The sequence below is a fragment of the Oncorhynchus masou genome, chromosome 3 (assembly GCF_036934945.1).
Source record: "Oncorhynchus masou masou isolate Uvic2021 chromosome 3, UVic_Omas_1.1, whole genome shotgun sequence".
Taxonomy (NCBI): Eukaryota; Metazoa; Chordata; class Actinopteri; order Salmoniformes; family Salmonidae; genus Oncorhynchus; species Oncorhynchus masou.
This window is the reverse complement of record NC_088214.1, coordinates 24,579,909-24,604,454: the sequence shown is the minus strand read 5'-3', so window position 1 is coordinate 24,604,454 and position 24,546 is coordinate 24,579,909. Positions and strand designations below refer to the sequence as shown.

The window sequence follows — 24,546 nt, the reverse complement described above, 5'->3', positions numbered from 1 at the left end:
GCATGCGTGCAGTTTAGAGGGAACATTGGCTGTGTGTATGTATGAATGCATTTGGGATTGCGATTGACTCTCCGCATACAGTCAATGGTGGGTTTTCTTCTGTCAGTCTGCTTATGCTTTAAGTTACAAGTGTAAGTAAACCTGTCTGAGAAAGACGGACAGCTGTAGTCATGTGAGTGATGTCCCACAGCTGGCTGCGTGCCAGGAATCAGACTCAGATCATGCTCCTGTGGCTGGAGGATAGGTAACCATTAGGACCTGTGGCTGGAGGATAGGTAACCATTAGGACCTGTGGCTGGAGGATAGGTAACCATTAGGACCTGTGGCTGCAGCAGGAGTTTGGCTCACAGCCCATGAAATTGCACCTTACGCTCAATTGTCCACGGTGAGGGGGGAAAAGGGAGAAATTTTGTCCAGGGATTAGGGATCAGGGGGATTTTAAAGTCTGATCTGGGGGAGTAGGTCTGGGTTGGGTGGGTGGAGTGGGTTCAGGGCTGGACCTGTTTTGATTTGGAAACAGGTTTTGTCTGCGGTTAAGGGGTGGGAACCAAATGGAGACACCTATAAAGTAAATCTTCCTAAAAGTGAGTACCACACTTCATCCATGTTCCCCAGGAGCACTGTGGGAAGCGAATGGGTAGCAGTGGCGAATTCTTCCATATATGTTTTTAGCTGGGCTGAGCTGAGTTGTGCGGAGCAGCGGGGCTTGAGAGAGGCTAAATATAGTGCCCGCGTGGCTTGAAAAAGTGAGGGACGACTGCGTTTAAGATGTGGTAATGCTCAGTTTATTTTGGAGCAGGGAAAGTGGCATTACTGCATTAATGCATGCTATAAAGGGCACGGGGATGAAGTATTCTCAGAAACTACCAACCACACGGCTCCCCCTCCCCATTTGTCCCGCCCAAACAGCAACTGACTGATTCCTCACAAAGCCTGGACAAAACAAAACAACCATGCTTTTTGGTATTTCCATGAGATTTAACCCATAAAATGGTCCTTTGGTGAAATATTGTTGACATATATTTGACATTTGTATATAAAAGCATAATAGAGAAATAATTAATAAAAGTTTGGAATTTAAAAGTTCCTTTAAAACTCCATAGTGTTTAATCTGTAGTTGCTAAAAAGCTAAAAAATGAATGAAGTTTTATGCTTGCTCTGTAATATAAGTTGCATTATGATCTCAATAATAATTTACTTATCTATCTATCACCTGGCCCCTCCCCCCTTATGTCATCCATTTGTTTTTAGCTTCCACTAAGTCTTTTGTCAATGCCAAGAATGTATTTATGAGCTGTGTGTGCTGAAATTCAATCTGCTTTCATTAAAAAGCTTGCAGCTTTAAAACAGCTGGTTTTATTGGAGTGTTGCCTTCCAAGGTTATCGTTTCACAAATTAGAGCAGACTGATTTGGCAGCATTGACCTGAGACTTATCAATTCAATGCGAGGCAAACAAAAAAACTAGATTGGCTGCCAATCTATGCTAATTGGTTAAACTGCATAGATATTATGTTCTTCACAAAATCATCCCACCTAATAGAGAAACAGCTGAAAACTGAAAAACGAAGTTAAAGCAGTATTCTTCCATGATAATTGTGAAATACTGTATCCCATAGAGTAATTAAGTTTGGTAAAGTTGTACAATGTTATTTTGTGGTTATTAACTCTGGGTATGCATTCTTGTGTAGGCCATGTGTTCACATCAGAGGTGCATGTAGATAAGGAAAGGTGTTGTCGATGCCTCTGAAAGAATTCAGTCAACCACAATTCCATGTGCTTTCAGCACAGATGTCTGTCAAATAGTGTTGGTTCCTATAACCCTTTGATGATTTTACAGTCATAATAAAGCATTTGTCAAAATAAGTAAATGTACCTCCAAGAAACAGACAGATAAAGAATGTCAAGTTTATTTCAGACTAACTTGCCAGATCCCTTTCGCCCTTAACAATCTATGCCTACTTCTGCTCAGGTTTATGTAATGCTTGGATATAATTGATCAGATTTATGTTGCCTGATAGAAGCAGTTCAAAGCCTTTGTAGATTCAGTGAACGGAACATATGATGCGGTCACTGTTATTTGTAAGGGCTGGATCCAGTTAAATGAATGGTCTTTGTGGTCTCTTCTAAGACTAACACAGGTGCTTGCTCCCTCCTTCCCTCCCTTTGCCAGTCTTACCTCCATCTCTCCAAGCGGATAAATTAGATAATGGCACCGTCATTGTTTATGTCAAACCAACCAAGTTCAAAGGGAAGCCGGGTGGTTTTTGACGTGGCCATTTCTGACGGTTCTGTAAAGCAGTGGCACGTTTGAAGCAGCACCAATCTGTCAAGGGCTGATTCCAGCTAAGCTTTTGTGGAATGTTGAATGATATAATAATAGCACAGAAAGATGAACCCATTTCCTTTGTGGATTAACATGGTCATACGTTTGAAGATTTTAGAAAGGGAAAGAGTCCGAATTGGCCTGGAACTTTGTATTAGACAAAATACAGTATGTCTTTGTATTTACTTGCTATAAATCTTGTAGTCAGTCAGTCAGTGTGAAAGAGTACAACTCCCTTGGGTGTAGCTCCTTGTGCAAATCAACCCAACCACACCACTGCATTATGTTGACTGAGGCGAACAGCTCTCACACTTAAGTAGCCGCCTGCCTGTGTTATCTTGTGGGCTTTTGACCTGTGACCCGTGACAAAGCCTGCCATAAATCAGGAGGTGACTTTCAACTCCCTCCTACTATGGGCAGATCCTGGGTGTAGGGGTGCTTCTTGATTTGTGTACTCTACAGTAACTGGATCTGGTGGAGGGTATTGCCTTAGTCAGTTTGTCTTCATGGCATTGGAGCAGCTCACCTAGAAAGACAGTCAACACGTTGATTAGAGCCTTCTGCTGTGAGTTTCATGATGCAGTAGATTTGACCCAATAAATCTAACTCAACATCTTGTTCATTTTTTATTGACTTAACGGAGGCACATTTTCTTAATTACAATATAAATTTAAACTCTTCAAAACCACATATGTCCTCCACAAACGAACACAATGAAATCCTCTCCATAAAACGGCCTGTCTACCTGTATAGCGAGACATGCCCTCCCTTGTTAAAACTATTTACAGGGTGTTGTGGCGACTCTTTGTCCTAGTGAACATTGGCACCACGGATGGATCGGCCCCACAGCCGCCCATGCAGTCAGTTTTTTCTGGGGAATGTATTTTAGGAGCCCTGACCACATGTGCTTATCTGCCTGAGTGCCCTGGACCATGTGAGACAGAGATGCCTGGGCTTACTGCTGTCTGTCATACCACGTTACTGAAAGGCCTCTGATTGGTGGGCGCTATCCCATTGAATGGACACTAATTGGTTTGTGTGAAGCTCTGATTGAACCCTGATTGGTTGCTTTTTCAGGGGGTTAGGATTTGTTTGTGTGAGATTTGGTATTTGTCATATCATGTACAACACTGATGTGAGGTGGGCTGCGATTGGCTAGGTGTGAGGTACTCATGGTTCTGAATGGTGAGCGTAGGTATCTGATTGGAGAGTGTCTCTGATAAGTAAGAGTTTGTTCTGATAGGTGGGTTTTGATGCTGTACTTGTTCTCTACTCTGTAGGGTTTGGTAATGAGTGTGTGGTACTTATTGCTGGATGGCTGAGTGACTTGATGGTAAGATAAGAAAGTACTATATCAGGATATATATATACAGTGGGGAGAACAAGTATTTGATACACTGCCGATTTTGCAGGTTTTCCTACTTACAGAGCATGTTGAGGTCTGTAATTTTTTTAATCATAGGTACACTTCAACTGTGAGAGACGGAATCTAAAACAAAAATCCAGAAAATCACTGTATGATTTTTAAGTAATTAATTAGCATTTTATTGCATGACATAAGTATTTGATACATCAGAAAAGCAGAACTTCATATTTGGTACATAAACCTTTGTTTGCAATTACAGAGATCATACGTTTCCTGTAGTTCTTGACCAGGTTTGCACACACTGCAGCAGGGATTTTGTCCCACTCCTCCATACAGACCTTCTCCAGATCCTTCAGGTTTCGGGGCTGTCGCTGGGCAATACAGACTTACAGCTCCCTTCAAAGATGTTCTATTGGGTTCAGGTCTGGAGACTGGCTAGGCCACTCCAGGACCTTGAGATGCTTCTTACGGAGCCACTCCTTAGTTGCCCTGGCTGTGTGTTTCGGGTCGTTGTCATGCTGGAAGACCCAGCCACGACCCATCTTCAATGCTCTTACTGAGGGAAAGAGGTTGTTGGCCAAGATCTCGCGATACATGGCCCCATCCATCCTCCCCTCAATACGGTGCGGTCGTCCTGTCCCCTTTGCAGAAAAGCATCCCCAAAGAATAATGTTTCCACCTCCATGTTTCACGGTTGGGATGGTATTCTTTGGTTTGTACTCATCCTTCTTCTTCCTCCAAACACGATGAGTGGAGTTTAGACCAAAAAGCTCTATTTTTGTCTCATCAGACCACATGACCTTCTCCCATTCCTCCTCTGGATCATCCAGATGGTCATTGGCAAACTTCAGACGGGCCTGGATATGCGCTGGCTTGAGCAGGGGGACCTTGCGCGCGCTGCAGGATTTTAATCCATGACGGCGTTGTGTGTTACTAATGGTTTTCTTTGAGATTGTGGTCCCAGCTCTCTTCAGGTCATTGACCAGGTCCTGCCCTGTAGTTCTGGGCTGATCCCTCACCTTCCTCATGATCATTGATGCCCCACGAGGTGAGATCTTGCATGGAGCTCCAGACCGAGGGTGATTGACCCTCATCTTGAACTTCTTCCATTTTCTAATAATTGCGCCAATAGTTGTTGCCTTCTCACAAAGCTGCTTGCCTATTGTCCTGTAGCCCAACCTAGCCTTGTGCAGGTCTACAATTTTATCTCTGATGTCCTTACACAGCTCTCTGGTCTTGGCCATTGTGGAGACGTTGGAGTCTGTTTGATTGAGTGTGTGGACAGGTGTCTTTTATACAGGTAACGAGTTCAAACAGGTGTAGTTAATACAGGTAATGAGTGGAGAACCGGAGGGCTTCTTAAAGAAAAACTAACAGGTCTTTGAGAGCCGGAATTCTTACTGGTTGGTAGGTGATCAAATACTTATGTCATGAAATAAAATGCAAATTAATTACTTAAAAATCATACAATGTGATTTTCTGGATTTTGTTTTAGATTCCGTCTCTCACAGTTGAAGTGTACCTATGACTGCAAAAATTACAGACCTCTACATGCTTTGTAAGTAGTAAAACCTGCAAAATCGGCAGTGTATCAAATACTTGTTCTCCCCACTGTATATAGTTTAGGGTGACCGCATTTCTGAAGCTTGCTGGTAGTGGTTAATTTATTGTAAGTTATGAAGACTTCCTGTTGAACTTAATCCACTCTCTATCTTTCCAGACCCTTCTGCCTCCCACTGAAGTTTTGTCTTATTGTTTTATACCCACATTTGTCCTGGAATCGATGTAGGCTGATGTAGGCTGTATTGTGTGACATCTGTGCTGTTTTCACAAAGGGTTGGTTCTTTTCAAGGCTTCTCTGGAAGTGATCTGGCCTTTTCTTTACAGTGGGTAAATGGATTGAGGAGGTGCAGTGAATTGAGCAGACTGTGAGGAAAAGACCCTCCTGTCTGCCTCCCCGTCTTCACACACACACACACACACACACACACACACACACACACACACACACACACACACACACACACACACACACACACACACACACACACACACACACACACACACACACACACACACACACACACACACACACAGCTTCATACAGAATTCTCCATCCCCACCCCACCCTGAATACCTACCCACCTTCCATGATAGCTGCATATGATGGAATAAAATATGATTCCCTGTGTGTCTGGTTTTGTGTTTGAGTATTCATGGTGCAAATGCCTTCTCACAGTCAAAATGATACATAGACAGTGTTACAATGGATTGTTCAGACGTTATAGCAGATATATAGGTATGTGTAGTGTGATGTTGTTGCAACAGCAGCCTGCAGTATTAACTGTATATGTGTTTGTTGTGTTGCTAAGGTGAGCGTACAGGACTGAGTTGAGCGGGGTTTTGTTCTCTCACTGACCACTCCTACAGTCTATTTCCCTGACAGCCTTGGTACTGACTCAACATGCATATATCAGCAGCATAACTTCACAATTAGGCCCTGGAAAGAACCAAGTGCCTATCAAACCACAGAATACTTTTAGGCGCAAGTACTCTATCATACATGGAATGGAATCAGAACGTAGATCATAAAAAGCAAGAATCAAAATAATCAAAAACATATTTGGAATGGGAATAACTTGTGTTACCGCTTACGGCATGTTACCAATTTTGTTCAAATACATTGTCATCATTATTTGGTTCTTAACAAAATCTTAAATTGAATATCCTTTCCTTATGTTGGTGGTGGTAATATTGATGATACATTGTCTAAATAGGCTTCCAATATCATTCCTATACCTTTGTCAGTGTTTACTGTATAGCTGGCATAGTCTAACTCTTGGGACACATGTTTGGCTCCCTAGCTGTTGCTGTGGTGATGATGGAGGTGATGTAAGTAGCTGTGTTTAGCTGGTGGGCTCTGCTCTGCTCTGCTCTGTGGTGGGCGCCATGCCAGCTGCAGTCGGGTGTCTGTTGCACATATTTACAGCCCCGCTCCCTGGGCTCGGCCTTGCAGGCAGCCCACACAGTCTGGTTAGCAACCTCACCCTGGCTTCATGTCTGGATCACATTGTTGGACAGGAATGCCACTACCTCCTAAACCTGGAGCTCCATTGTGGAAAAGCAGAATGGGTTTATCTTAACCCACCTTTTCAAGGCCCGTGGAGGCGATATACATAGTGTTACATAGAAATGCTTATCAGAGGTTGTAGACCTACTGATACAGTCATTGACGTAGGTGTGGGCAAAGATTTTTCCGATATGTATTTTTGATACACGATCACTGATGCGTCCTGTTTGTTCTAATTTAGATCGTTTGTTATAGTTTTATCGTGGTGCTGGTTACAAACACAATATGTTGTAATCAGGTGTTTAAATGTAATCCATTTACTAAATGTGAACTCTGAACAAGCCATTATAATGGGTAAGCCACCAACACAATCATACCTACTGAACAAACATACAGGAAACATTCTCAGTCAATTGCAGAGCAGCAGCTGTACCTTTTACAATAGGTTCCTTGCTTGTATAAACTTGCATTCATCACATTTTCACAGTGCATACAATTACCTCTTGTGACTATCTTTGGGCCAAGCCCACATGTTTGGAGAGACTATTTTGAGTATATAGCTTTAAAAAGGATCATTGAGTCCCTGGAAAGAGGTGGAATGTATGCCCACCATGGAGACAGAGAGAAATACCCCCATGACCCACCCCCCTCGCCACTATCACCACCTGTTCCACTTCAGACAAACAGTTGTAGATTGCATTGTTTCAATCCAGACTAAAAACACCCCAGCCCCATTGCGCTGCAACTGTCTGTCTGTCTGTCTGGCAGGCTGGCAGGCAGGGCCTGATCCGCTCCAACAGAAGGCGATGGCTCCTAGCTCTGCCGTGGTGCATTCCTCTGCCCTAACATCAGACACAAAGAGATCTCTGTCAGATAGATTCTACTGTATCTGTTAGGCTTTTGCTTTTTACAGTAGCCCTCCTGAACCCTCCTGGCTGACTGGCTCCTTCCTGCCTAAGACTTGGAGATGATTTCTTTCTGGACTGCAATTGAACACCTGTCTGTCCTACATTTTTAGAATAACAAGCACATGTAATGACAAACAATGTTATCTAGAGACCATAGACAGTAGGATTCCAACTCTATTAGTTCATTTAATTGGACTTCTGTAAGCCCAGTAATAGACCTATTGGCAGCAGACATCGTAGTAGGTGGGGTCTTAATGTAACAATCTCACAGAGTACTCAGTATTAAATGAATGAAAGACTATATCAACCCAGTTCATTGAGTTCATTTGATCAACATGGTTAGATTACAGTATGATTGGACAGGTCCACAAGGCAGACATGGCATGAAGTCATAAAGTCACGCAACCAGACTATTTTCCATAGGCTCTAATACTGTATTAGTTTCTAAGTGTAGACTATTTGTTCAGTGGGAGTATAACCCTGACTGCCAGGCTCCGTTACCTGAAGCACAGGCATGTGTGAAGTTGGGGCAGGAATTCTGCATGGAGCCAACCACACGGCAGTTGTCCGTCATTATACAATTGTTAATGTGCTATAATTCAGTCAATATATTTTTCTCTCAATAAAACATTGAGTATCTCACTCCATTATGCGGCTGTGTTACATTTATCAGAACTGTATTTTTTGGGTGAGAAGGTGAGACCACTCAGTAAACATGCAGTGAGAGGAAAGTGAGAACACTAGGGTGTGATTAGGCTTGGCCGGTATCCAGATTTTCATATGGTCATTCCCTCCTTCATACCCTCCTCGGGATTTACGGTATTAACGGCATGGCTCACGAGTGGGCGCTAAAAATGCAAGGAAAGCCTATTGGACCTCTGTTACACAAACTAACAATCACATAGATGCTGTTAGCTAAATGCTAACAAGCGAAAACGAACATAAACTAATTGTAAAGACAGGCAAATCCAGCTCATAAAGTTACACAAGCATAGCTAGTAGCTACCGAATGTCATTTTCGGTGAGTGGGGACATTAACAAGTGAAAGTGAATGAGAGAATACAAGTGTAACTTCATCATCTCATGTGCACCACACAACAGAGACTCGCTGATAGATATAGACTGCTATGGACTCACCAGCTCCCGACGTCTGCTATGTACAAACAAACATGTGACTTCTCAACTGTTCTGGGGAACTACGATAAGCTTCATATTGTAAAATAATGTGACAGGTGAAATGAAGATCTGCTTCATCTCCTAATGTATTGCCCAAGTTGACTGCTGGAATTAACTTAAAAAGCTACAAATATTCAAATAAATAGTTTTGATGGTATTGACGTGGTTGAAAAACCATCCTGTGTCTTTTTCCAAATAACCTAGTATTTGGAAACGGTATTTACGGTATACCGCCCAAGCCTAGGCATGACGGTGCAAACACTCAGTAAACATGCAGTGAGAGGGAGGTGACAACACTGGGGCGTGATGGTGAGAACGGTGTAATGGTGGGAGGTTGCTGAGGCCTCTGCCTGCTCTATTCTCTGGGGTGATAACTGGAGTTTAGATGAGAGATCTGGACACTTAACGCCCTGTGTATATGGCTTGTTTATGGGAGTCACCAGCAGGAATTTGCACTGGGGCTAAAAGCTGAAGGAGTGAGATGTGACAACAACCTTTTTGACCCTCCACACCCACCGTCCTCCATAGATATGACTAACACTCCTGTTCCTCTGGCCCAGGCCTTTAGATTTAGGGTGGAGATCACTTCAAGTGTTATGATGAATAAGACCAATATCCCAGTTCATGTTGAGTTTTATTGTTCACAGGGCTTGTCAATTCAATTCTGCTTCATGTCTTTGCAGCACATACCAGGAGTCTGGACCGGTACTGTTATCATGTCACCAAGATATTTCAGGCTGTTCCAAACAGAAAGTGCTGGATAGCAGTCAAGTATGAATATTTAGACTGGCAGGACGGGGGGATGGAACAGAGCCCTGAGACAGAAAAGAACAGAGCACTGCCAGGCCAGGCCATTCTCTCTCTCTTGTTCTCTCGCTCTCTCTCTGTCTGCCAGGAGACAGTTGTATTCTTCTGACAGGTTGTCTCTAAGCCTTTTCTCAGTCATTATTTTTTTCTCTATGGATTATACACTCTGTCCTTTCGTATTTTATTGTTTTATTAATAGGGAGAGAGAGACAGAGGGAAAATACTTGTTTAAAGAAGGCCAGTGGGGCCAGGATTCGATCCCACACAGGTAGCACAGGTAGGGGCACATACTGGGTACTGGTATGTGTGTTTGAGGCAGCAGCCTCAGCCGCTAGACCTAACTCGTGTTCTGTCTTTCTGAAGGGTTGGTTTCTTGTGATGTTGAGTCATCATGGTTTAAATTCCAATCAGGGTTTGGCTCAATTGAATTGAGAATGCCTCAAATTCCAATTCTTGAATTTGAATTGAAGTAGTAAACAGGATACAGAATTGCAATTTGAATTTGAATTCAGTGAAATTCTATTTTATATTTGGTGTAGTCTATACAAATATCTTGTAGATAAAACATCAAACATGTTGTTATATACAGTACCAGCCAAAAGTTTGGAAACACCTACTCATTCAAGGGTTTTTCTTTATTTTTACTATTTTCTACATTTTTTAAATAATAGTGAAGACATCAACTATGAAATAACACTTATGGAATCATGTAGTAATAAAAAAAGTGATAAACAAATCAAAATATATTTGATAATTTATTCTTCAAAATAGCCACCCTTTTTCTTGATGACAGCTTTGCACACTCTTGGCATTCTCTCAACCAGCTTCATGAGGTAGTCACCTGGAATGCAATTTTCCATTAACAGGTGTGTCTTGTTAAAAGTTAATTTGTGGAATTCAAATCAAATTCTATTTGTCACATACATATGGTTAGCAGATGTTAATGCGAGTGTAGCGAAATGCTTGTGCTTCTAGTTCTGACCATGCAGTAATATCTAACAAGTAACTTAACAATTTCACAACAACTACCTTATACACACAAGTGTAAAGGAATGAATAAGAATATGTACATAAAAATATATGGATGAGCGATGGCCGAACGGCATAGGCAAGATGCAGTAGATGGTATAGAGTACATTATATACATACTGTATGAGAAGAGTAATGTAGGGGATGTAAACATGATATAAAATGGCATTGTTTAAAGTGGCTAGTGATACATTTATTACATCCAATTTTTAATTATAAAAGTGGGTAGAGATTTGAGTCAGTATGTTGGCAGCAGCCACTCAATGTTAGTGATGGCTGTTTAACAGTCTGATTGCCTTGATATAGAAGCTGTTTTTCAATCTCTTGGTCCCAGCTTTGATGCACCTGCACTGACCTCGCCTTCTGGATGATAGCGGGGTGAACAGGCAGTGGCACGGGTGGTTGTTGTCCTTGATGATCTTTTTGGCCTTCCTGTGACCTCGGGTGGTGTAGGTGTCCTGGTGGGGCAGGTAGTTTGCCCCGGGTGATGCGTTGTGCAGACCTCACTACCCTCTGGAGAGCCTTATGGTTCTGGGCGGAGCAGTTGCCGTACCAGGCGATGATACAGCCCAACAGGATGCTCTCGATTGTGCATCTGTAAAAGTTTGTGAGTGTTTTTGGTGACACGCCAAATTTCTTCAGCCTCCTGAGGTTGCTGCGCCTTCTTCACCACGCTGTCTGTGTGGGTGGACCATTTCAGTTTGTCCATGATGTGTACGCCGAGGGACTTTCCACCTTCTCCACTACTGTCTCGTCGATGTGGATAGTGGGCTGCTCCCTCTGCTGTTTCCTGAAGTCCAGGATCATCTCCTTTGTTTTGTTGACATTGAGTGTGAGATTACTTTCCTGACACCACACTCCGAGGGCCCTCACCTCCTCCCTGTCGGCAATCTCATCATTGATGGTAATATATTCGACCACTGTAGACCGCCTGTAAACTTGATGATTGAGTTGGAGGCGTGCATGGCCACAGGGAGTACAGGAGAGGGCTGAGAAAGCACCCTTGTGGGGCCCCAGTGTTGACGATCAGCGGGGTGGAGATGTTGTTTCCTACTCTCACCATCTGGGGGCGGCCCGTCAGGAAGTCCAGGACCCAGTTGCACAGGGCGGGGTCGAGACCCAGGGTCTTGAGCTTAATGACGAGTTTGGAGGGTACTATGGTGTTAAATGCTGAGCTGTAGTTGATGAACAGCATTCTTACATAGGTATTGCTCTTGTCCAGATGGGTTAGGGCAGTGTTCAGTGTGATTGCGATTGCATCGTCTGTGGACCTATTGGAGCGGTAAGCAAATTGGAGTGGGTCTAGGGTGTCAGGTAGGGTGGAAGGGATATGGTCCTTGACTAGTCTCTTAAAGCACTTCATGATGACAGAAGTGAGTGCAACAGGGCGACAGTCGTTTAGCTCAGTTACCTTAGCTTTCTTGGGAACAGGAACAATGGTGGCCCTCTTGAAGCATGTGGGAACAGCAGACTGGGATAGGGATTGATTGACTATGTCTGTAAACACACCAGCTAGCTGGCCTGCGCATGCCCTGAGGACACGGCTAGGATGCCATCTGGGCCGGCAGCCCTGCGAGGGTTAACACGTTTAAATGTTTTACTCATGTTGGCTGCAGTGAAGGAGAAGCCGCAGGTTTTGGTAGCGGGCAGTGTCGGTAGCACTGTATTATTCTCAAAGTGAGAAAATAAGTTGTTTAGTTTGTCTGGGAGCAAAACACCGTGGTCCGCGACTGGCCTGGTTTTCTTTTTGTAGTCCGTGATTGACTGTAGACCCTGCCACATACCTCTCATGGCTGTGTCGTTGAATTGCGACTCTACTTTGTCTCTATACTGATGCTTAGCTTGTTTGATTGCCTTGCGGAGGGAATAGCTACATTGTTTGTATTCGGTCATGTTTCCGGTCGCCTTGCCCTGATTAAAAGCAGTGGTTCATGCTTTCAGTTTTGCGGAATGCTGCCATCAATCCACAATTTCTGGTTGGGGAAGGTTTTGATAGTCGCTGTGGGTACAACATCACCAATGCACTTGCTATAAACTTGCTCCCCGAATCAGCGTATTCATCAATGTTATTGTGAAAAGAAAACAAAATACGACACGATCGTTGTATGAATAAGACCAAGGCGCAGCGTGAATAGAGTTCCACATATTTTTAATGTACTTAAACTCACCAAACAAAACAACAAACAACCAAATGAAAATGACACTACTAGTGTGCACACAGGCACCTGACTGTAGACAAGATCCCACACAAGAAAGTGGGGGAAAAGGGCTGCCTAAATATGATCCCCAATCAGAGACAATGATAAACAGCTGTCTCTGATTGGGAACCATATCAGGCCAACATAGACATACAAAAAAAGCCTAGACATGCAAAAACCTAGAGTACCCACCCTAGTCATACCCTGACCTAACCAAAATATATAGAAAACAGAGATATCTAAGGTCAGGGCGTGACAATACTGCATAGTTTCCTAGGAACGCAAAGCAAGGCGACCATCTCTGCCGGCGCCGGAAGTATGCGTTTGAGCCAATCAGTTGTGTTTTGACAAGGTACGGGTGGTATATAGAGATATCCCTATTTGGTAAAAGACCAAGTCCATATTATGGCAAGAACAGCCCAAATAAGCAAAGAGAAATGACAGTCCATCATTGCTTTAAGACAATAAAGTCAGTCAGTCATAAAAACCATCAAGCACTATGATGAAACTGCCTCTCATGAGGACCCCCGCAGGAAAGGAAGACACAAAGTTACCTTTGCTGCAGAGTTCATTAGAGTTACCAGCCTCAGAAATTGCAGCCCAGAAAAATGCTTCACAGAGTTCAAGTAACAGACACATATCAACATCAACTGTTCAGAGAAGATTGCATGAATCAGGCCTTCATTTTTGAATTGCTGCAAAGAAACCACTATTAAAAGACACCAATAATAAGAAGAGACTTGCTTGGGCCAAGAAACACGAGCAACGGACATTAGACCGGTCTTTGGTCTGATGAGTCCAAATCAGATATTTTTGGTTCCAACCGCTGTGTCTTTGTGAGACATGATGATCTCCGCATGTGTGGTTCCCACTGTGAAGCATGGAGGAGGAGGTATGATGAGGTGGGGGTGCTTTGCTGGTCACACTCTCAGTGATTTATTTAGAATTCAAGGCACACTTAACCAGCATGGCTACCACAGCATTCTGTAGCGGTACGCCATCCCATCTGGTTTGCGCTTCATGGGACTATCATTTGTTTTTCAACAAGACAATGACTTCAACCACACTTCCAGGCTGTGTAAGGGCTATATGACCAAGAAGGAGAGTGATGGTGCTGCATCATATGACCTGGCCTCCACAATCACCCAACCTCAACCCAATTGAGATGGTTTGAGATGAGTTGGACTGCAGAGTGAAGGACAAGCAGTCAACAAGTGCTCAGCATATGTGGGAACTTTCAAGACTGTTGGAAAAGCATTCCTCATGAACATGGTTGAGAGAATGCAAAGAGTCTGCCATCAAGGGAAAGGGTGGTTACTTTGAAGAATCTAAAATCTAAAATATATTTTTGGGTACTACATGATTCCATCTAAAATATATTTTGATTTGTTTAACACTTTTTTTGGTTACTATATGATTCCAAATGTGTTATTTCATAATGTTGATGTCTTCACTATTATTCTACAATGTAGAAAATAGTAAAAATAAAGAAAAACCCTTGAATGAGTAGGCATGTCCAAAATTTTGACTGGTACTGTACATGCATATAAACTATTGTTGAAACAGTTCATTTTCAGGGCAAACTCTTAAAATGAATGATCAAGTAAAGCAAAACCGGTATGCAATTTTTCAAAGTTATCATATTTCATGAATCACTTTTTTCAGAATGCATAACATCCTCAAGTTGACCCTGAGGCCTTCACAAATAAGCAAAACAAATTACATGGTTGGTGGAAATATAATATGCTATTCTAAGCACTAAGGTTAAAAGAGTATATGAACATTGTTTTCAGAGAAAAGTGATATATTCTTTGGTATCTGGAAGTGTGTCCTGTCAGATTTAATGAAACTCTCATGTTCTATGACTGAGTGGTATTTCTTTGAATTGCACTGAGTTAAATTCTACATCCCGTCACTCAAACTCATATTCAAATTCTATATCTTGTGGGGTGTGGCCAGTTTAAATTGAATTTCAACTCATGAATCACAGATTATCCATTATATTGATTGACCAGATGTTTGAGTGGCCACTCTAACAATGGAAATACATGTCCTCATTGGGAGGAGGTGAGATCAGGTGGGACAATTCTAGCCATTGAGAGGGCAGATAGGCCTGTGAACAACAGGTACAATCCCAAACGCAACTCCAATATAAAGTGTTTTTTCTCAAAGTTGCCAGGATGTCACGTGACCTACTTATATCAGTACATTCATAACAACCTAAGCCTTAAGAAACTTCTATTCTATCAAATTAGCCTCATGTTACAAATAAACCATAGTGTTTTTTGTTGACTAAATTCAACACTCTCTCATTGACCTCAAAACAAAACCGATTGTTTGGTGGGTGAAAAACAAAAAAACACCACATGCTGGAGGAGACAGTTTTTGGACTGAGTTTCCCCTCTCGCTTCGCCTCTCCCTCTCTGGTTGAATGCAAGGGGCCAGCTCTAGAGGCACGGTTTCAACTGCCCCTACAGTCTTGCTTCGGTATTGCAGTTTAAGTGATGCCTGGCTCAGAAAGACTATTTCCATAGATGATCACATAGAGAAGTCAGATTAGAAAATTCCTAATAAAACACTTTAGTTGTAATCTTTGTGCACCAAAAATACATAATAATTCAAATAATTGTTGCTGAGGCAGTTTTTTTTCTTCATCATTCATTAACATTTGATATTCACCCAATGTTTGCCATGTTTTTGGATGACGTGATGACACGAATGCGATGTTGGTCTGTCAAAACCGGATGCAACCCGTTTATAGACAGTCCATGAATTGGCATATGCGAACGTGAGTAGATTATCGAAAAAAACAACGGTCAGACTTGAGTTCTTTATACCTCATTGGTTGACTGTTTGATTGTTTGGTTGATAGGCTGTTGGTCGACCGAGATTTCTTTAGTACAAGACACCTGTCTGATTCATGCCAGTCTTAGTGGACTAATCCATTGTGAAGGTCATGGGGATGGCACAGTCCATCACTAAGACATGTGCTACTGAAGTTGTATAGGGTTATATTACGTAAGAACAATGGTGCAACACTAATAAAAAATAATATTATTTTATAACATGCGTTTCTCCCACGTTGGATAGCAGCCGCTGTCCGCGGTTCTGAAACACATCATCAGTGTGCTGTTGAATTGATGCCTTTTCCTAGACCATGTTGCTACAGAAATAAGAGCGATCCTGCTTCTGTTTGAACGTTTGTTTAATAGTAGGCTATTAACATTAACAAACATTCAAACAGAAGCAGGATCGGTCTTATTTCTGTAGAGATATATGTTTGTTTAATAGCCTACTGATTCCGTGATTCAATTCCAAAATTCTGAATTGAGCCCAACCCTGATGCCAATCCACAGACAGGATTTGCTTTTATTCTATGAAGTAATCCATGTTTTATACCTGTACAAAGACAGAGTTCACGTTTTTATTTTTGATTACCACATTTTGTGATTTTTGTTGGACTTTAGGGATATTTCATAGGTAGTTACTAGAGAATCCGTTTGTGGTGGATATTTTTAATCTCACAAATGTATCTGTTTGGTCTCTGTTTTATGTGTGAGCTGTGTTCCTCTGGCCTAGAAGATTGTCGCTGTTGTGTGCCACTTGTCAGGGACAGGTTCCTGAAAGCAGTGGCATGCCCTGGCGTGGTGACATGGGGGGGGAGAGGGGGGAGAAATGTGACGGCATGGCAGGAATCTGAAACAGGCCCACATGCCAGTCGTCACGTCTCTGGCCACCCCCCACCCCCCATCCCAGTCCCACCATCATCGCATCCCAACGCGTGTGAACGAACATCTTCCTGCTCCTTCCTCTTCAACAAACCCATTCTATTGATAGCAACCTCTCAGCTCTCAGCCAAGACTTTGCCTTGTGTCTGTTTTTAGGTCTGACAATATGCAGCCTACGTTTTGTTTGTGTACTCTTGAATCTCAGATTATATTTTTTTGTTCCTTGTACATCCTGTAGAATGGTGGGTGGAAGTGTTCTCTGATTAGCTTTGAGACACTCCCATGAGCAATAGAGGTCAGAACAGGCTGTCTACCAACGGGGTTAAGACGAGAGCTATAAGATTGTTCACAAATCATTGTCTTTAAGACTTCCACTCATTCATTTTGCTTCTAAACTTAGATCTTTGCACACTTATCTAGGCTACTTGTTGAAAGCAGAGGTTTTGACCAGCTGCTTGGAGTGTTCTGTAATGGTTTTTGTGTGTTGACTTGGAAAGACAAGACCAGGCTCAACATACTATCTGACCCCCTGAACCATCCTCAGATCAATCAAAGCCAAATTAACTACTGGTCATTTCTCAAGGTTTGTGGAGCCTGGTTGACAAGTCTCAGACTCCTCGGCCAAGAGTTTGCTTTGCTTTGATATCACTATTAGCACAGCTCTTCCTCGTGCAAGGAGAGACAAGGGGAGACGGAGAACTTGAACTCCAATCACAAAAGCATGCTGGGGTTTTGAAGACTCTAAAGGATCCCCGACTAGTGTGGGCCTGCCTTTATCCTTTTCAACTTTGCCAAAAGCAGCCAGTCTTAAAGCAGGGCCATTCTTTTTGAAGATCATGTTCTTTGTTAGATACAGTTTTCATGCAGTATGTCAAGCTCATGTGTTCATGCTCTTTTATGTTTCTCTCTCATGTTTTAGGATCTCTGCTAATAATGAAATCTTTTGGAAATAATTTCAGCTTGCAACCTTAAAAGCAGAAAAGTGAGGGTGGGGCGGTCAGGTGTGTTTGTTTACACTGCAATTGCCACTTCTGTGTGGTCTGATGTCATAAGTTCTAATTCCGAATCGTGCAAGCTCCATGGCAACCACCACAAAGATGGCTTTGACTCTTGAAAAAAAGCAGCTTTTCAATTCTATGTAATTGAACTGAAGCAACCCACTATTGAGCCCTGATGATGATGATGGCGAGAGAGGAACATTGAGTGTGGGAACATTGAGTGTGGAAACAGCCATGAGGGTCGTAGAGAAAGGGTAGTGTACACTGGGGAACAATCATCATCACCCGGTGCTCTTGTAAAGCCTGTGTTCTTTGAAAGGAGAAATCTCTCTCCAGAGGGGATGGAGGATGGGTGTTTCAGAAGCACCTGCAGCAGTTCCATCCACTCTCAACACAGGTCTCATTGAGCCTCTATCATTTCCAATGGTTGTCTTTTACTGTACCATACTATATGAGCACTTGAGGGCCACATGGTTGTGATATGAGAAATACAAGTTTCAAGTCAACTGTTATTAAAAAGGAAGGAAAGCAGACACAGAATTTGATTAGAACGTTTGACCCAATGCCCAACGGCTAAGCCAGCCGATTTCATGGCATTAGGCTGTGGTGGTTTTCGCTAGCCGGAGGAGGTACAGGTCGGGTAGATTATTGTTGTTGAAGTGATTGTGCTCGAGCTTTCACGTGAAAGGAAATGGAGTATTGTCTGAGGCTGAGCCGTCTGCCAAGACTGAGCTGGTGTTAGTGGACCAAGGCACAGGAAACCACAGCGTTTTGAACCAACAACTTCTACTGCCAGAATCCATTAACAACTTGTTTGTAGCCCTTTGTATTACACTGCTGTACTCTTTGTGTTAATCTTGTTTTCAGCTCTTCCATGTGGCCTACGTCCTGATCAAGTTTGCCAACGCCCCGCGGCCTGACCTGTGGGTCCTGGAGCGCTCCCTGGACCATGGGAAAACATATACTCCATGGCAGTACTTTGCTCGTAAGTGTTGCTGTTTATTTTAAAATTCACACCATATGCACAGTATATACATTTGTGTATTATGCTTGTGCTTTTTAAGGCTCTTGGTTGGGCGGGACTGACATTTACGTTTGAGTCATTTAGCAGACACTCTTATCCAGAGAGACTTACAGGATCAATTAGGGTTAAGTACTTTGCTCAAGGGCACATAGGCAGATTTATCACCTAGTTGGCTCTGGGATTCGAACCAGCAACCTTTTGATTACTGGCCCAGGCTAGGCTACCTGCCGCCCTAACTTGAAAACGTTTAAAACAGTTGAAAACAGCATTATTGGAACATGAAGATGACCTATCGTCCAGTACATGTTTTTTCATATACCTTGAAATTCAGATGTGTTGCTGCTTAATGCAGACTAGAGGGAACTGGCAAACATTACCACACAGATGAAAATGTCATATTCTGACCTAATGTCTTCGTAAAAGATTTGTGAAGCCCATAACGTGCTGTTCTACAGAGCTGTAATACTAATACTTAACCATGAGTGCAAAAAGCTTGGTTTATGAGTGACTTATGATGCATCTATGATCCAGTCAGTAGGCCTAGTCTCTCCTATATACCACCCCCTGGCCTACACAGACTCACCAGCCTGCTCTCAAAGTGAAGACATGTCCCGTCCCTTTGAGGCATGTGTGTGAGCACACACACCTTCCCAGCAGAAACAGCTGTGCCTCATCTCTCCTTTTGAATTTCTTTTTAGGATTTTCTCTCTCTCGACGATTTATATACTCCTGGCTCTATGTATTAAATAGTCTTGATTCTTGTTATTCAGTAGATGTATCTTCATAAAAATGGCAACGATTTTTCACTGTTCAACATTACAATTTCGATTCAGGGTTACAGTCAAGGCCCTGCAATAGACTAGCGTCCTCTCCAGGGGGTGTACTTGTACATCAAGCTGCCTCATGCTACAGAAACAGGATATAGACTCCTGCCCTATGGGCCGTTCTGGCTCAGACAAGGCTACATGCTTTTTTTCTTATTATAATGATGGATAAGATCAGAGGCAAAAGATGCAGATGAAGAATTTGATGAAGAAAGTATTTTAGACAAATAACCACCAAGGCCTGGTGGGCCCCTGATAGAGAGATGATGGTATTTGACCACAGGAGGCTGCTGAGAGGAGGACAGCTCATAATAATGACTGGAATGGAGTCAATGGAATGGTATAAAAACACATGGAAACATTGTGTTTGAGCTCGATACCAGTCCATTTATTCCGTTCCATCCATTACTATGAGCCCGTCCTCCTTCCAATTAAGGGGCCACCAACCTCCTGTGTATTTGACAGACCACTCTTTGTGTTCTTGATATCAGATTCTGAAAGGGAGTGCATTGAGAGGTTTGGCAAACAACCGAATGGACGCATAGTTGGAGATGACGACCAGATCTGCACCACAGAGTACTCTAAAACTGTCCCATTGGAGAACGGAGAGGTGAGAAACTGAATTGGGAATGGGAATTGCTGAATCCTGTGAAATGTACCTAAAGACTACTACTTCTGTAGATTGATGGGGATATTGTTGTCTGAGTGATGTTGTGTTGTTGTCCAGATTGTGGTGTCCCTGGTCAACGGTCGCCCGGGCTCTAAGAACTTCAGCTATTCTCCAGTGCTGAGAGATTTCACCAAAGCCACGAACATCCGCCTGCACTTCCTCAGGACCAGCACTCTGTTGGGGCACCTCATATCCAAGGCCCAGAGGGACCCCACTGTCACACGCAGGGTGAGACTGAGTCGCACAACAGCAGGACAGGCACCCAATTCAGTTAATTAAGGTTCAAATCAATTCAGTTCAGCTCAACTCAACAAGAAATGCATCGTCAGCAGAGTACAAAACACAATGACGTTGTCTCACACCAACCTGTTATATGCAGCCTACCTGCTGCCTCATCAAATCAAATGTAGAGAAATGCTTGTGTTCCTAGTTCCAACAGTGCAGTAATATCTAACCATTCACAACAATATACACAAATGCAATTAAAAAATAATGCAATTAAGAAATATATCAATATTAGGACGAGCAATGTCCGTAGTGTGTGTGTACGTGTACCAGTCAAACGTTTGGACACACCTACTCATTCCAGGGTTTTTCTTTTTTTTTGTTGATAATTTTCTTCATTGTAGAATAATAGTGAAGACATGAAATAGTTTGGATGATTTATTTAACTCCTCTGCTTACTTTTTTTGGTTACCCTGGAATGAGTAGGTGTGTCCAAACGTTTGACTGGTACTGTACCTGTATAAATGCATCTTAAATGATGCTAGTGAGGGTCTGTGGCCTAGACCATGACTAAAAACCAGTTAACCCAATGTGACTCAGATCAGCTGCGGTGCCAGACAATGGCTGGGTTTGTTTAAGTGAGGTTGATATGTAGTGTTTCAAATAGAGCTGATTGTTTTGGTTCTGCTACAATATTCTGACGGTGTTGTTCCCTTTCTGTGTGGTTGACAGTATTACTACAGCATCAAAGACATCAGTGTCGGGGGACGCTGCGTTTGTCACGGCCATGCACAGGTGTGTGGGGGACGTAACCAAGGCAACCCGAATCGGTGAGTTGAGACCTTTTCTTACCTTCACCTGTAACATCAAGCCTCTGCACTTGTTTTTGACAAGCTAAAACATTGTTTATTTTTAACTTAGGTTCTTATTGTTGATGCTTACAATTGAATTATCTGTCTATAATTCATTCACTGTAATACGCGTATTATGTATGCAAACGTTTCCCCAAAAGAAAGAGGAGAGGATCCATTGATCAATCCAGAATGATAAACTCTTCTTTTGTAGATTGTTTATTCATCGTTTACAGGTTTGAATGGATGTGTTGTATTCAGTCAGTTGGTTTTATGGGATGAGATTAAAACTGTTGTTGGTGTAGTTTAGAGCATCTGTGTCTGAGATTGAAGAGATAGTTGGTGGTTTGATAGAAAGGAAATGACCTCATCTGTTTGTTTCCTGGCATTGCCATTGTAAAAAGGCAACAGGTTATTTTAGTTATACTGATTAGTAGTAATTGTAAGTGTGATGTAAACCGTTGGCAAGAGGCCAAGATGATGTTGTTATAGAGGTGATGTATTTTATCGGCAATGAAAAACAATAAGGGTTAATGACATCATACTGTAGTTTGACAGTGACGACTGATTTATCCATTGTATTTGCTTCACTCACTTTGGAAGTTATTTGACTGTTTTACACCTTCCACTGCATGAAGATGCTTTTGAGTAGAGATGCTCTATATTGATTATATACAGGTAGGCTACATGACACCCTCTCTTCAAAATGAAATTACTTTTTATTTTCACATGATCCGAATACAACAGGTGTAGACCTTACAGTGAAATGCTTACTTGCAAGCCCTTAACCAACAATGCAGTTTTAAGAAAAATAGAAATATAACAAATAATTAACAATAAAATAACTGTAGCGAGGCTAATATACAGGGGGTACAGAGTCAATGCGCTGGGGCACCGGTTAGTTGAGGTAATTGAGGTAATATGTACATGTAGGTAGAGGTAAAGTGACTATGCAAGGATAATAAACAGAGAGTAGCACCAGCGTAAAAATGGGGGGGTAGGGTCTGGACAATGCAAATAGTCCGGGTAGCCATTTCAAGAGTGGGGGTAGAAGCTGTTAACTATTTATAGCCTCAAGCTCATTAGCATAACGCAACGTTAACTATTCATGAAAATCGCAAATGAAATGAAATAAATATATTTGCTCTCAAGCTTAGACTTTTGTTAACAACACTGTCATCTCAGATTTTCAAAATAAGCTTTTCAACCATAGCAAAACAAGCATTTGTGTAAGAGTATTGATAGCTAGCATAGCTATAAGCCTAGAATTCAGCCAGCAATATTTTCACAAAAACAAGAAAAGCATTCAAATAAAATCATTTACCTTTGAAGAACTTCAGATGTTTTCAATGAGGAGACTCTCAGTTAGATAGCAAATGTTCAGTTTTTCAAAAAATATTATTTGTGTAGGACAAATCGCTCCGTTTTGTTCACGTTTGGCTATGAAAAAAACCTGTATCCAGTTATAGCCTCAAGCTCATTAGCATAACGTAACGTTAACTATTTATGAAAATCGCAAATGAAATGAAATAAATATGCTATCTCTCAAGCTTAGCCTTTTCTTAACAACACTGTCATCTCAGATTTTCTAAATATGCTTTTCAACCATAGCAAAACAAGCATTTGTGTAAGAGTATTGATAGCTAGCGTAGCATTTAGCGTAGCATTTAGCGGGCAACATTTTCACAAAAACCAGAAGAGCATTCAAATAAAATCATTTACCTTTGAAGAACTTCTGATGTTTTCAATGAGGAGACTCTCAGTTAGATAGCAAATGTTCAGTTTTTCCTGAAAGATTCTTTGTGTAGGAGAAAAATGCTCCGTTTTGTACATCACTTTTGGCTACCAAAACAACCCGAAAATTCAGTCACCAAAACACCAAACTTTTTTCCAAATTAACTCCATAATATCGACTGAAACATGGCAAACGTTGTTTAGAATCAATCCTCAAGGTGTTTTTCACATATCTCTTCATTGATATATCGTTCGTGGAAGTCTGCTTTCTTCTCTGAATTAAATGGAAAAATACTTGCAGCTGAGGTTTACGCACCAATTTCGACGCAGGACACCGGGCGGACACCTGGTAAATGTGGTCTCTTATGGTCAATCTTTCAATGATATGCCTACAAATACGTCACAATGCTGCAGACGCCTTGGGGAAACGGCAGAAATTGTGGGCTCTCTCCTTGCGCAATTCACGGTCAGATAAGGAGACATTGGAAAACTGCGCTTCAAAAATGTTGCTCATTTCCTGTTTGAAGTTTCATCTTGGTTTTGCCTGTAGCATCAGTTCTGTGGCACTCACAGATAATATCTTTGCAGTTTTGGAAACGTCAGAGTGTTTTCTTTCCAAAGCTGTCAATTATATGCATAGTCGAGCATCTTTTCGTGACAAAATATCTTGTTTAAAACGGGAACTTTTTTATCCAAAAATGAAATACTGCCCCTAGAGTTCAAAGAGGTTAAGAAGCCTTTTTGACCTAGACTTGGCATTCCGGTCCCGCTTGCCGTGTGGTAGCAGAGAGGACAGTCAATGACTAGGGTGGCTGGAGTCCTTGGCAATGCTTTGGGCCTTCCTCTGACACCGCCTGGTCTAGAGGTATTGGATGGCAGGAAGCTTGGCCCCATTGATGTACTGGGCCATACGCACTACTCTCTGTCGTGCCTTGCGGTCGGAGGTCGAGCAGTACCAGGCAGTGATACCATACCAGGCAGTGATGCAACCAGTTAGGATGCTCTTGATGGTGCAGCTGTAGACCTTTTTGAGGATTTGAGGACCCATGACAAATCTTTTCAGTCTCCTGAGGTGGAATAGGCGTTGTCATGCCCTCTTCACCAATGTCTTGGTGTGTTCGGACCATGTTAGTTTGTTGATGATGTGGACACTAAGGAACTTGAAGCTCTCAACCTGCTCCTCTACAGCCCTGTTGATGAGAATGAGGACGAGCTCGGTCCTCCTTTTTCTGTAGTCCACAAACATCTCCTTTGTCTTGATCACATTGATGGAGATGTTGTTATCCTGGCACCACACTGCCAGGTCTCTGACCTCCTCCCTGTAAGCTGCCTGTGATCAGGCCAACCACTGTTGTGTCATTGGCAAACTTAATGATGGTGTTAGAGTCGTGCTCAGTACAGGAGGGGACTGAGTACGCACCCCTGAGGGGGCCCTGTGTTGAGGATCAGCATGGCAGATGTATTGTTACCTACCCTTACCATCTGGGGGCGGTCGTTAGGAAGTCCAGGATCCAGTTGCAGATGGAGGTGTTTAGTCCCAGGGTCCTTAGGTAAGTGATGAGCTTTGAGGGCACTATGGTGTTGAGCACTTAGCTGTAGTCAATGAATAGCATT

At 42.4% G+C, this 24,546-nt stretch overlaps 1 protein-coding gene across 1 annotated transcript in view; it reads left to right on the top strand.

Moving 5' to 3' along the window:
* The window catches only part of LOC135513193 (laminin subunit alpha-3-like), a 113,732-nt gene that overhangs the window by 4,705 nt on the left and 84,481 nt on the right, over positions 1-24,546 (top strand). The window contains 4 exon segments of the mRNA XM_064935993.1: positions 18,472-18,589; positions 19,944-20,062; positions 20,180-20,350; positions 21,080-21,177. Of these exon segments, the coding sequence (XP_064792065.1) occupies positions 18,472-18,589; positions 19,944-20,062; positions 20,180-20,350; positions 21,080-21,177 (506 nt within the window).